General features: G+C 41.2%; 1 protein-coding gene across 1 annotated transcript in view; it reads left to right on the forward strand.

Moving 5' to 3' along the window:
• The window catches only part of LOC122810494 (neuron navigator 2-like), a 2,968,645-nt gene that overhangs the window by 1,614,768 nt on the left and 1,340,225 nt on the right, over positions 1-13,652 (forward strand). The window contains exon 18 of the mRNA XM_044082075.1: positions 12,224-12,524. Within this exon, the coding sequence (XP_043938010.1) occupies positions 12,224-12,524 (301 nt within the window). The remainder of the gene's footprint in view (positions 1-12,223; positions 12,525-13,652) is intronic.

Raw genomic sequence — 13,652 nt, forward strand, 5'->3', positions numbered from 1 at the left:
CCTTTAGTGACTTGGTACTCTCTTCCTTCAGTGACATAATATTGTCTGCTGCCTCTTTCTTTAGTGTTGTGGTATGGTCTGCTCTCTCTTCCTTTAGGTGACTTAGTATGGTCTGCTCTCTCTTCCTTTAGGTGACTTGGTATGGTCTGCTCTCTATTCCTGTAGTGACTTGGTATGGTCTGCTCTCTATTCCTGTAGTGACTTGGTATGGTCTGCTATCTTTCTTCAGTGACTTATGGTTTTGCTGCTTATTTATTTATTTTTTAATTTCCCCAAATCATCTAGGTTTTTAATGCCATGACTGGAATGGACCCCATTCCTAAGTCAAAGTATGATTAAAGTTCATGAAATTAGTATTGTTTCACTCTTTTGATATCAGCCAAAAGTGTCCTTCGCAGCACCCACAATGTGCCCAGTAATGACTTCTCCTGCAATTCGTACAGAGTTACATGTATTGGTAGCGCATTTAAATTTTTTTTTTTTTTTTTTTTTAATAAGACCAGCTGCTCTGTCTGGGTATCTTCCACATTGCTCTTGTTTCTGCTTGCAGATCCTGATATTTTATAACTTTGTGTCTTTCTGTATAGAGGACACTGTAGTCGCTGGGTGTGGTGATTTCAAAGATCAGTGCTATTTTTGTCTTTTCTTGGACCACTACATCCAGTTTTCTACCATCTGTCTTTTGAACTGTTGATAATGGATGATCCCATGTGATGTAGACTTCATCATTTTCTGTGATGCTTTGGATCATGTTTCCAGTATTTTTCAGCCACTTAAGTACCATACTTTTTGCACAATCCCCAGTGCAACAGTCTTGCCACATTATTATGCCTTTCAGTATACAGTCGTCCTGCCTTTAGTATGTCACAACCAGAAACGAGGTGTGCAACTGTTTCCAGTTCAGTTTTACAAAACCTACTTTTATCTGTTTCTCCCACATGTTCATTGGACTTTGTATGTAGCCCGCTATCTTGGGCTGCCAATTTTAACCTTTCACCTCTTGGTTTGAATTCCTCTCCTTGACCAGTCCTGCATTCGTTCCTGATCAACATCAGGTTCTTCCAGACGTTTTCTTTACTTGCAACTATATTTATGTTTTTTCCACATTTCTTGCCTGTTCCTTCACCTTATATTCTTTCTTTTGTTCTTTAGCACATTCAGTTGCTGCCTGATTTTCATCTACTTCTGGTTTGATTTGCATTCTTGCTTGATGCCAATATTCTTCTGCTATATTAAGCAGTGAAATCATCTTAGATTTATTCTCCTCGTGTTTCAAAACTTTCACTACATTTGGGTCTTGTGCGGTCAGCAGATATGTGTGGAGTCCCATGATTGCAGATATTTTCATGTAATCAATTTCAAGGAGACCCATCCCTCCTTCGGAACGGGGAATATATTATCTTGGTATGCACTGACTTTTATAGATCATTTGGTGAGCATGAAGCATCCTTGTTTTAATATCTAATTTATCCAGAATGTTTTGGGGCCACTCACTGCAAAACTGTAAGTTCGGACAGGAAGAGCAAATTGGTTTATAGCTTGGATTTTGTTCCTAGATGTCGTCAACACTGTTTTCAGGATTAATTTAAGTCTTCTAAAGTATTCCTTACCAAGTTTTATTCACATTTGTTCATGTTTTTTATTGCGGATTCTTCAATTCCCAAGTATTTATACACTCCCTCTTGCTCAAGTTCTTTTATATCACATTCTTGTGCCAAACTGATGTTTTCCTGGTGTTGTAGTTTTCTTGCTTTAAAGGTTGCTTTTGCACATCTATCAAGACCAAATGGCATTCTAATGTCTGAAAAAGTTTTGACAACTACAGCTGTGCTTTCAGTTCCTTATCTGATGAACTATACCATTGACAAAGAGAAGATGAGACATCTTTAGACTTTGTTGTTTTCTAGGAGCCAAATTACAGACATGGCCTAAGCTGATAAGTAGACAGCTTAATGAGTTAAGGGCAAGGCAGAATAGCAGCAGTGGCAGAGAGTCACTCTGGAATATCCCCCTTTCAGTTTTTATCCCTGGGATAATATGTCCTTTATCTTGGCTTAATTGCAAAGTGGTCTGCCACTGTTTCATGGTTGATCAGTGTAGGATGTATCTTGTACATTTTTAAGCACTCTTTATCCATGAATGCGGGATACTATCAAATGCTTTTTCGTAGTTAATCCTTGCCATACTTATATTCTTCCCCTTTTTGCAGTTCTCCACTATGACTTTAACACCAAATGATCCTTTGTTCCATATTACTTTCTTTTATTGCCCTTTTGTTCTAGTGCCATAATTGAGTTTTCTTCTAAAAGACTATAAACTTTGTCGGCATCAATTCCAGTGTATAGTTTATAAGTCATCAGAAGGCAAGTTAATTAGTCTATAATTTTGGGGGTAGAGCATTGTTTTACTTGTTGTTAGCCAGGTTGGTGTCTGTTCGGGTTCTTACTCATGGCTAAATCTTTGTGCAAAGATGTTAATACTTTTAACCAAAAGTTAGGTACTGAACCTGGGCCTGGGGTTTTCCAATTAGAGGCCTTTCTTAAGTTTGTTTCAATCTCTCTGGCTGTTGCTTCAACCCATTTCTTATTCTTTCTTTTACTTCTTTTATCCATTTAACATCTTTATGTTCCACAGGATATTCATAGGTACTTCTCCAAAATGCATCCATTTCTTCTTTTTCTCGCGGTTTTTCACTTCCTTTTACCTTGTTTCCTAGTTCTCTATAAACCTTTTTTGGGTCCTCAATGAATTTCTTATTTTCTACTTTTCCTTTATATTTTTCAGCGTTTTTCTGCCTGTTGAAATTTTTAGTTTATTTACAATAGTGCACGATAGATCCTGGTCTGTTCCAATATTGTGCATTGCATTTATCACATCCATCTGTCTTAGTATTTTTGTTGATCTGTTCCCTCTTCTATGTTCCAGTACTGTGCATTGTGTTCATCACTTCTATCTTTCTTAGTATTTTTGTTGATCTATTCCCTCTTCTATAGTCTTCCATCAGTGATGCTTCTTGTCTTTTGCTTTATAGTTTTCTGTATTCCAAACCTCCATGATGGTATTCGATTTCTCCCCTTCCTTTCCCTCACTACCCTGTGTTCCTGTGGTAGATATCAGTTATTAGATGTTCATCGTGCATACAGCTGCAGTCATAACAGATGGGTTATCCTGCCGTCAGGCGGGTCCTCGGTCGGCCGAATTCCAAAGTCTAGGTCCGTCGTCGGTTGTCGGCGCTTCTTTCCTGACATCAGTGCGGCAGGGGTATAAAAGAGGCAGCCGACGCCATTTTCTTCCGTCTTTCTTGCCACGCGGTGCCCGAAGCAGAAGCAGTTCGCAAGTGCCGGTCGGCCAGCTCCTGAGATTTACGAAAGTATTTCAGCCGAAGTCTTCTTGAAAGCTAAGTACCCCGTTAGGGAAACTTTTCTTGCTTCAGACCAATGTCAGAAAGTTAATAATTGCATTTCATGTGGGAAGCAAATACCGCATAAGGATTTCCACTCTTTCTGTATACCTTGCTTAGGCCCAGACCACGACGTCTCGCCTGCCATTTTTGTGCTAGATTCAATAAGCGCACTATTAAGCGTCTGGCGGAGTTAGCCCTTCACTTTTTTGGCAAAAAATTTAATTATATTATGTCGTCGGATACTCCGACTCCAGTTTTGAGCAAAAAACGCAAAGATAAGGACCGACATACGAGGTCCGTGCCACCTACTGAAACCATGCTAAGGCCGACTACCGGTTCTCCGGTACTCAGCGAGGCGCCTACGCAGCCCCTGAGTACCGATGACAATGCATTACCGGTGTCTTCAGTACCAGAGGTCGCAGGCTCCTCGGCCCCCATTCCTACTACAGACTCCGACGCCACTCCTGGCGGGGAAACTCAGAATTTAGACAGGCCTGCCATTTCTCAAGGGGTCTTCAGGCCTTCCTCCTTCTCTATTAAAGCCTTCACTAAATCTAAAGCAGCCATGAAAACCAAAAAACAGGTTCCTCAGACCCCCTCTCAAGGCACCATGCCTAAAAAACAGATGCTTAAAATGGCTGAGGATTTGATTACTCTTATCAGGGGTTCTCAACCCCCCTCTGACAAAAGGCCCAGACTAGAGGAAGACTACCCTTCCTCAGATCAAGCTTCTATTACCTCAGAACTATCTGAGGACCAGGATTATGCCTGTTCTCCATTCGAAGACTCTGATGCAGAGGAGTCTATTCCCTTGGTCTCCCCTCCTGAGGACTTCTCTTTTGGGAAAACCCTGCATACACTGAGGGAACACTTTCACTGGGAAGGCCAAGATTACTCATATTCCAAGAAAAGGCTCAGGGAATTTCTTCTACTCCCCCAGCATAGGCCTCTGGCTATCCCTCCTGTTTTAGATGTATTGGATGATGTGTACACAGAAGCCAGCCTTAATCCAGATTCTTTGCCTCCAGCTCCTGTTAAACCAGACAGGTATTACTGGGTTCCTGATTCTCACCAGTCCCTATATAAAAGCCATACTGCTGACCCAGAAACTATTTCACAGGGTCCCAAGGGAATTAAGGCCTCTACTGATAAAAACCCATTACCTTCAGAGAAAGATTCCAGAGCTTTAGAAAGGTGGGGGGAAAAAGGTGTACACCTCGGCCACTTTAACCATGAGGGCATTAAACTGTCAGTTCCATATGTTAAAGTATCAACAGTTTTTGATATCTCACCTGAAAAGCAAGATGACACAACCAGACCAACCAGATTTAAAAGAGATGCAGGATTTGTTGCATGGTGCAGAGCAAGTGGGTAAACATACCTTGCAGTGTGGTTTTAATGCTTTAGAGGCCTCATGTAGAGCTGCTGTTACGGGTTCTGTTATACGTAGGCATGCTTGGCTCAGAGCAAACCTTACCAGATCATGTCAAAGCTAAATTATTAGATGCACCTCTTCAAAAAGATGTATTGTTTGGTGTTAAAGCTGAGGGGGGCTAAAGAAAATGGAGGAAAAAGCGAAATCAATGCAAACAGTGAAAGATTTCCTGCAGGTACAGCCTCCACGTTTCAGCAGAAACTGGCCTTCAAAAAATTGGTCCTTTCCAGCCACGGACAGACCTCAAAGGGGCAGATACAGGCACCCAAGTGGTAGAGGGCAACCTCAAGGATCTTTCAGAGCCAGACAGTGGCAAGCACCAACCCCAAGAGGTGGAGAAGATAGATCACAGTCTTTTAGAAAACAGACAGACTTCCCCCTACACCTGCCAAGCAAAGCTTTAATGGCAGCACCTTTGGGCGGAAAACTGGCATTATTCTCAAAAAATTGGCATATTGTTACAAAAGACAAATGGATTCTGGACATTATAGACAGAGACTACAGGTTCCATTTTCACACCCTTCCAAAAATGAGAGGCATGCCAAACCTGCCACAATATCAAAGGGCAGAGGCACAAAAACAAGTTTCAGCTCTCATGGACATGAAAGCAATTCAAGAGGTACCTGCAAAAGAACAAGGTCAAGGGTTTTATTCCAGACTATTCCTGGTACCAAGGAAAGACAAAGATTGGAGACCTATCTTAGACCTATCCATCCTAAACACATATCTACAGGTGCCAAAATTCAAGATGCTCACATTACAGCAGCTTCTTCCCATGCTGGGCAAGGAGTCTTGGCTGGTAACACTGGACATTAAGGAGGCATATCTGCATGTCCCTATCAGACAAGATTGCAGAAGATACCTCAGATTTCTTGCAGGTTCAACCCATTACCAGTTCTCTGCATTGCCTTTTGGCTTATCTACTGCACCCAGAGTGTTTACGAAATGCCTGGCATCAGTAATTGCCTTCTGCAGACTTCAAGGAATACAAATCTACCCATATCTGGATGACTGCCTGATCCAAGCGGACAGCAAGGACATACTACTGCAGCACCTGGCATTTGTAATAAAACTGTTGAACTTCCTGGGATACACAGTCAACAAAAAGAAATCAAAACTAATACCCTCTCAACAAATAATTTTCCTGGGTGCCAGCTTGGATACAACCACCCAGATGGCTTACCTCACACCAGACAAGCAAGGGCAACTGTCCCAATACTTCAAAAAAAATGGCAACTTACACCAGGCTAACTGCAAGGAAAGTCCTGCAGGCTCTGGGATTCATGGCATCTTGCATCCTACTAATCCCATGTGCAAAGCTGCATATGAGGAAACTTCAATGGTACCTGAAAAACTTATGGTCTCAACACAGCCACAGCTTGGAAGCAATTATACCACTCATTCCATGCCTTCAAAAGGAATTTTTGTGGTGGACTCAAGCTTGCCAAAGAAACACAGGTCTTCCGTTCTGTGTACCTCAAGCAACTCAAATCATCACTACAGACGCCTCAGACTATGCTTGGGGAGCACACATGACAGATCAGTGCGTTCAGGGAAAATGGACCCGAAAAGAGAAGCACCTTCACATCAACCAAAAGGAAATGCTAGCCATGCAAAAGGCTATTATGACCTTCAAAGACCTACTGCATCCAGGCCAGCTATTGATAAGGACAGACAACACCACAGTGATGTGGTACATAAACAAACGGGGGAACTCATTCATACCCCCTGTGCAGGCAAGCCATGACCCTATGGAACACGGCACTGGAACTGCAAATTCAACTACCGGCACAATTCCTGCCAGGGAAGGAAAACACACTGGCAGACAACCTAAGCAGAAATATGACAGATCCACACGAATGGAAGTTGCATCCTCAAGTTTTCACAAAGATAACTCAGGCATGGGGACAGCCAGACATAGATCTCTTTGCTACCCACAGAAATTGCCAGTTGAAAAAATTTTGTTCAAGGACCTACCATCCACAGGCCTGGAAAGTGGACGCACTTTCCTTCAATTGGGCAACATTGACAGTCTATGCCTTCCCACCTCTTCCTCTGCTGCCCAAAGTTCTATTAAAAGCCAGATAAGAGAGGCCAAAAATGATTCTCATTGCTCCAGACTGGCCAAGACAACACTGGTATCCGCTCCTGAAGAGCCTGACACATTCCCCACCATGGATCCTACCTCTAGTCCTTCTTCTGTTGTCCCAGCACAACTACAAAACCCTTCACAGCCAGCTCAAAACCCTAAACCTAGCTGCATGGAGAATTCCTTGATTTCCCAACAGTTTCTCCTCTCCAAGGAGGTGCAGGATGTCATCTTGGAGGCCAGAAGACCTTCTACTAGAAAGGCCTACTCCGCCAAATGGAAACAATTTTGTGCCTGGAATCAAGAAAAGGGACAGAATCCCTTGGGTAATGAATATACCTCAAATTTTACAGTACCTAGCTGAGATGTTAAACAATGGACTTTCCTTCTCCTCCATCAAGATCCACGCTTCAGCCATTTCTGCACAATACAACACAGATCCTCCTTTATTCTCTCATCCTCTCTTAAGGCAGTTCCTCAGAGGGGCAAAGAATATAAAACCCCCAAGGAAACCACCAGTCCCTGCTTGGGACCTCAACTTATTGGAAAAGCTGACCCTTCCTCCTTGAGCCAGCTTCTTCAACAGAGTTACAGTACTTGTCATGGAAAACAGCCTTTCTTCTGGCTATCACCTCAGCACGCAGGGTTTCGGAGCTACAGGCCCTCATGGCTGTGCAACCATTCATCATTTTCCATCAGGACAGAGTTTCCTTACGAACCAACCCTACCTTTATGCCAAAGGTAGTATCCAGTGTAGCTTTGAATCAGACTATCCACTTACCTACCTTTTATCCTAATCCACAAAACAAAGGGGAAAGACTACTACATTCCTTGGACATTCACAGACAACTTTGTTACTATTTGGACAGAACAAAGCCATTCAGGAAATCTGAGCAACTCGTTGTGTCCTGTGCTGCAGGTGCTCAGGGAAAGGCCATTACCAAACAGACAATTTCAAAATGGATAGCCCACTGCATACGCTTTTGTTACTCATTTCATGGAAAAACTGTGCCTGCATGCATCAGATCCCACTCCACCAGAGCCACAGCTACCTCTGCAGCCTTCCTCAGGGGGGTCCCTAGCAAGGACATTTTGGAAGCAGCCACCTGGAGTTCAAGTAGACACTTTCTCCAAGCACTATCACCTCCCACTATACTCAAAATCTAGAGTGGGCTTTGCCACAGCGGTCCTGCAGGGCATCCTAGCCCCTCCTAGTTCCACTTAGTGCCTACCACCCTTACTTAGCTTTGGGATTCTACCCATCTGTTATGACTGCAGCTGTATGCACGATGAACATAGTACAGTTTTGTACCTACCATAAATGTAGATGTTAGAGTGCTCATACAGCTGCAGTCCAGGTTTCCCTCCCTCCATCCCCTCTTAGGACAGGCCTTATGACAAACACTTTTCATATAACCTTTTTGGGGTATTCTTTTATGGTGTATTTGCTTGCAACTACTGTTTTTGATTTATCAACATTGCATCTTTGCATAACATTATGTTTGCCTTCCTTCTGGGGGCACCTGACATCTGGGGCAAGAAAAACTGAAGAAAATGGCGTCGGCTGCCTCTTTTATACCCCTGCCGCACTGACGTCAGGGAAGAAGCGACGACAACCAACGCCAGACCTAGACTTTGGAATTCGGCCGACCGAGGACCCGCCTAATGGCAGGATAACCCATCTGTTATGACTGCAGCTGTATGAACACTCGAACATCTACATTTGTGGTAGGTACAAAACTGTACTTTTAGCTGCACAGTAATATATCCTGTTTACTTCTGTAGTATTGCATGGATCTCTGTGGACGGTCCTAATTACTGCGTTCATTTGTTTTATCAGACTGCTGACTTTTGGGATTTTATTGACCTTCTGCAGTCTATTTCTTTCGTTGATCTTAATATATCTATCTATATCTATTAAATCCAGCAACTCTTCTCTTAGCTCATTTTCTTCCAAACTGTTTTCCATTTCCTGTGGGAATTCCACAGAAAGTTTTGTTGCATCTTCCAGTGGCACCTTCTCTTTAATTTCATCCTGTGCCATACATTGCGTTGTCATATGGGAACTCGCTGGCCCATCACTCCTCAACATTGATGGCATCAGAGTTTCCACAGTTTCCTTTTCCTTCCCTTGCGTCTAGCTTCAAGTGTAACATTTATACTGGTTTCTTGTGGAAGGTTCCAAAATATCTTGATACGGCACCTGACCAATTGCTTCCTGTTCCACTGGTTTCCCCTTGGACATCCATTGCTCTACCCTGTTGTGGTGCTTTCTGCATTAGATTTTCTACACTGAATCCTTCACTTCGCAGGTGCTCCATAACCTTAATTTCTATTTCTTTAACTTCTCCATTACTAATCTCCTTTTCTACTTTTCCTCTTTGTCTTCTTATTTTTTGTATTGTAAAGTTGTTCATATCGGGATTCCTTTGCCTGTATTTCTCTTCAAATATCTTTGGTGCTGCTCTTTTTCTATTGGTTAGTTTTACTTTCTCCTTTGCATAAATATTACACTGTATTAAATATTTTTCTTTCCCATGACCATATTTCTTCTTCAGATGTCTCCAGATCTTCCTGCTTTTCCTTACTTTGGGGACTCGCTCCATCATGCTGCGATGTAATCTGTGTTAGATCTTCTACATTAAATCCTTCACTTCGCAGGCACTCCATAACTTCAACTTCTATTTTTTTAACTTCTACTTTACTAATCTTCTTTTCTACGTTCCAGCTTTGTGATATTATTTTTTTTTATTGTGAAATTTCACATCTGGATGTCTTTGCCTGTATTTATCTTCGACTATCTTTGGGGCTGCTTTTTTATATTATTAATTTGTCTTCTCCTTTGCATAAATATTGCACCATAGCAAATCTCTCTTTCTGTCCCATTTTCATATTTCTGTTTTATATTTTCAAAAATATCTAGATTTTATTGTTTACATTTTCACATTTCCTCAGATCCTTCTTTTTCCAAACAGATCAAAGTTTCTTGATCTATATACTGTTTTTCAAAAATCTATTGTATTAATGAACGCAAATCTTCATTTGAAGCTTCTGACAGTTTTTTCTGTGGAATTATTTTTCTTTCCTCTAATTTGTCTCTTAATCTTTTTGTATATCCTCTGTCTGGAAATTCTGGGCTTTATGCAAGATAGTAACAATACATAATTTCTTTCTTATCCTCAATAGTCCACTTTATCGTCTTTATGGCTGTTCTTTGGCTCATCAGTTTTTGTGGACTGCTACTTCCTTCTACAACGGGGGGCCATCCTCCCCCTGGGCCTGGCCTGGCCCACTCTAGGAATGTTTCCTTATTTTGAGGATTCTACACCTTCATTTTTTCCAGTCCTGGCACCAGTGGACCTACCAGGATTGGGCACCTTTTTATACTGGGTCTTGTGCACCAGCTATTTTTATTTTTGTTTTTGACTTACTTCTGTCCTTGATATATGCTATATAAATACAAGTCTATATGTCGTCACCTTAGTGAGATTCTGTGAAAAACAGGGTCCACCTTGTGAAGGTACTCACCAAGACTTGAGGATGAGTTCAGTTTCAGCACTACTACTGTCCTTTGCTTGCTGACTTTTCATCTCTCCATTAGGATCCCTGCTGCTGACAAAGTGTAGACCCTGATAATGGAGAAGGATGAGGAAGGAGAGGACACTGTACTGCATTCAGTGACATGCAAGCAATTTTCATAAACGCACTGCGCTTCAAAATGGTCCTTACACTTTTGTTGACTGGGTGTGCACACTAGTCTATGTGTGCGCGCGCATGTTATACATACACACACTCGTATGCATGTGTAAGCACATAGGTATGTGTATGGGTCTACTTCTAATTCCTGATGACCAGAATACCGGAGATGAATATCCTGAGATGAAAATCATGAAGACATGGAAACCCAAACTGCAGCGTTTTACCATGGTAAGTAAACAGTTGTCAACTGCAAAAAGAAATGCACACTGTGGCCAGCATGCCCTTTTCTCCACTGTAGTGCGATCCCGGAATTGATGTATTAATTTAGGGTGGGGTGTAGCCCCCCCCCCACCTAGGTGGATGTTGCTTACCTTCGTGTGCTTTCTGTTTAGCATTGGAAAAGTGTTTACTTATCATGGTACAAAGCCGGCGTTCGGGTTTTCACGGTTTCATGATTTTCATTTCAGGATGTTGAAAGTCAGTATTCTGGTCGTATGGAATTAGAAGTAGACCCATGTATGTATATGTGTGTATATACCCACATTCACTCACATAAAGAAGCATACACGTATATGTACGTGTGTGTGTGTGTGTGTGTGTGTGTGTGTGTGTGTGTGTGTGTGTGTGTGTGTGTGTGTGTGTGTGTATACGTGTGTGTGTGTATATATATATATATATATGTATATATGTATATATATATATATATATATATATATATATATATATATATATATATATGGGATCCTTGCATATGTTCGAGGTTTGACTGCTTCGAAACCCACTTCGAGTCCACTTGTTCGAAGTAGTGAAACTTCGAACATTGACTTTGGCAATCACACTACATTCTTCTTTCAAATCTGCTTGAGTATAAAAATATGAATGGGAATATTCCCTTTTCCCCACTGTAGTGTGATCTCAGAGTGTGTATATTTAAGTAAGGGGGGTGTGGGTCACAGCCCCCCCCCCACACATGGGGGGGGTGCAGGGGGGCCTACCCCCTTGCAAAAACATGTTTTAGTGTGTGTTTGTTTTTTTGGGGGGGGTTGCTCGGGGAACTAGACTTCAGTGAAAGAGCACTTTAGTTGAAGTGAACTTTCGCTGATGTGTGGGTCTCCTGCTCTATTTCGAAGAAGTGTACTTTCGATATAGAGCAGCAGAACCACGGATATATATATATATATATATATATATATATATATATATATATATATAATGTGTGTGTGTGTGTATATGTATATATGTATATATATATATATATATATATATATATATACATTCTTATAGCACCAGAGCAATGTTCGGAATTGCTTTTTTAATCTGCTTTTTACTACTGGCTGCCATATCATGATAAAGCTCTCCGTATTGTGCAGGTAATTGGATATTTTGGGTGTGAAATGTCCTGAGCGTGGAGACATTTAAATGACAGATATTTGTAGAAACTCATGGAATTAGAGTAAAACTTGGTTACATTAGGGGTGGACATCAGAGAAGTGGAAAAGCAATGATTTTACAGACTTGTAACAAACAGGAGGCAGATATTATGCTAATAGTGAAGAAGACGGGAATGATTCTCATACGGCTTTTCCTTTTCTTTTAGCTTCAAACTGATGCAGAGAAACACTTTGCTGCTGACAGAAATTCTTTGTGGTCTGGCGATGAAGTGAAAAAACCTGAAAGTGGCACAGACAGTGGAATGAAAATGGAGTATAGTTCCAAGTGGAGACGTAATGCATCGGATATTTCTGATGAATCTGACAAGAGTACGTCTAGTAAAAAAATCACAGTAATTTCCCAGACAGGATCTTGGAGAAGGGGCATGACCGCACAAGTTGGTATCACTACACCAAGAACTAAAGTACCTGCAGCTTCCACTGGCACATTCAAAGTTCCCAGCACAGGTACAGTGCATTTCTTAAAATGTGACTGCAGGAAATGGTAAAGTGGTAAGGGTGTCATACACATTTTGTAGGGGTGCTAGCAGTAGTTAGAGACACCTGTAATGTGCATGGTAATTAATGTCCTAATTCATATTTTTATTTTATTTGTGTTTCTACTGTGACCATATTTTAAATAGTTACATGGTTACAGAATCAGTGACTGGCACATTCATTACCTACATGGTGATTAGAAATTTCGTTTGACCAAAGCAGAGAAAAACCGATGGAACCCATGAGTAAGCGGCACCATTTTTGAGTAAGTTTATTTACTCAGTGAGAAATGCCCATGTATACATATGCTTGTATTCATGCACTTGTGCTATATGCATGGCAGAAACTTTAAGGCCTCTCTTCCAGTAAGTGTAATGTAACTAGAGGTTTAGTGGTATGAAGTTAATGTTGGAAAATTCAGTTGGAGGAATTGTTTGCAGTTTCGAAAGTCTTTCACCCAGTGCCAGCCTCTTCCATACATTTTCTCATGTGCTAGCAAACTTAGGCCAGTGATGGAGTGTAGAACTGATCAAAATACATCCTTAGTGCCCGTCTTGCTGTTTTCTATGAGTAGGGAGGGATGCTGGAGTAATCTCATGTGATATCATTTTTCATGCATATTTATCATCATTAACTTGTCACTTAAGATGTAGGTAAGCATAATTTAATGTAAAAGAAAACCAACCATATTAACATGCTTCCAGTTACATGCATTATACATCACATTATTTTATGTAACTTTTATCAGTCTAACATTACATAAATTGCTGAATTCCTGCCTTCCCTTAAACCTCACTCCTCCTGCTGAACATTATTATGCATGTATTGTTCCCACAATTTCCATTTATTTTATGTAATTTGATCCAACGCTATTCTAAGGATCTCCCTTCTAGTTATTTTATCTTTGTTAAAATATTCAGTACTTCAAAAGCATTCGGTTTAAACTTTGATTTCCAGTAACTTTTTTTTTTTTTTTTGGTAGCCCACAGAATTACATTTAGCAAGGCCGTACTATGTCCAGGCAGTTCATAAGTTCATAGGTGTGTACTAGGCTAATGGCCCTGGAGCCTTTACAAGCCTAGCCCATAGGATTATCTG

This window comes from Protopterus annectens, chromosome 9.part0 (genome assembly GCF_019279795.1).
Source record: "Protopterus annectens isolate FY-2018-M chromosome 9.part0, PAN1.0, whole genome shotgun sequence".
Classification (NCBI taxonomy): Eukaryota; Metazoa; Chordata; order Ceratodontiformes; family Protopteridae; genus Protopterus; species Protopterus annectens.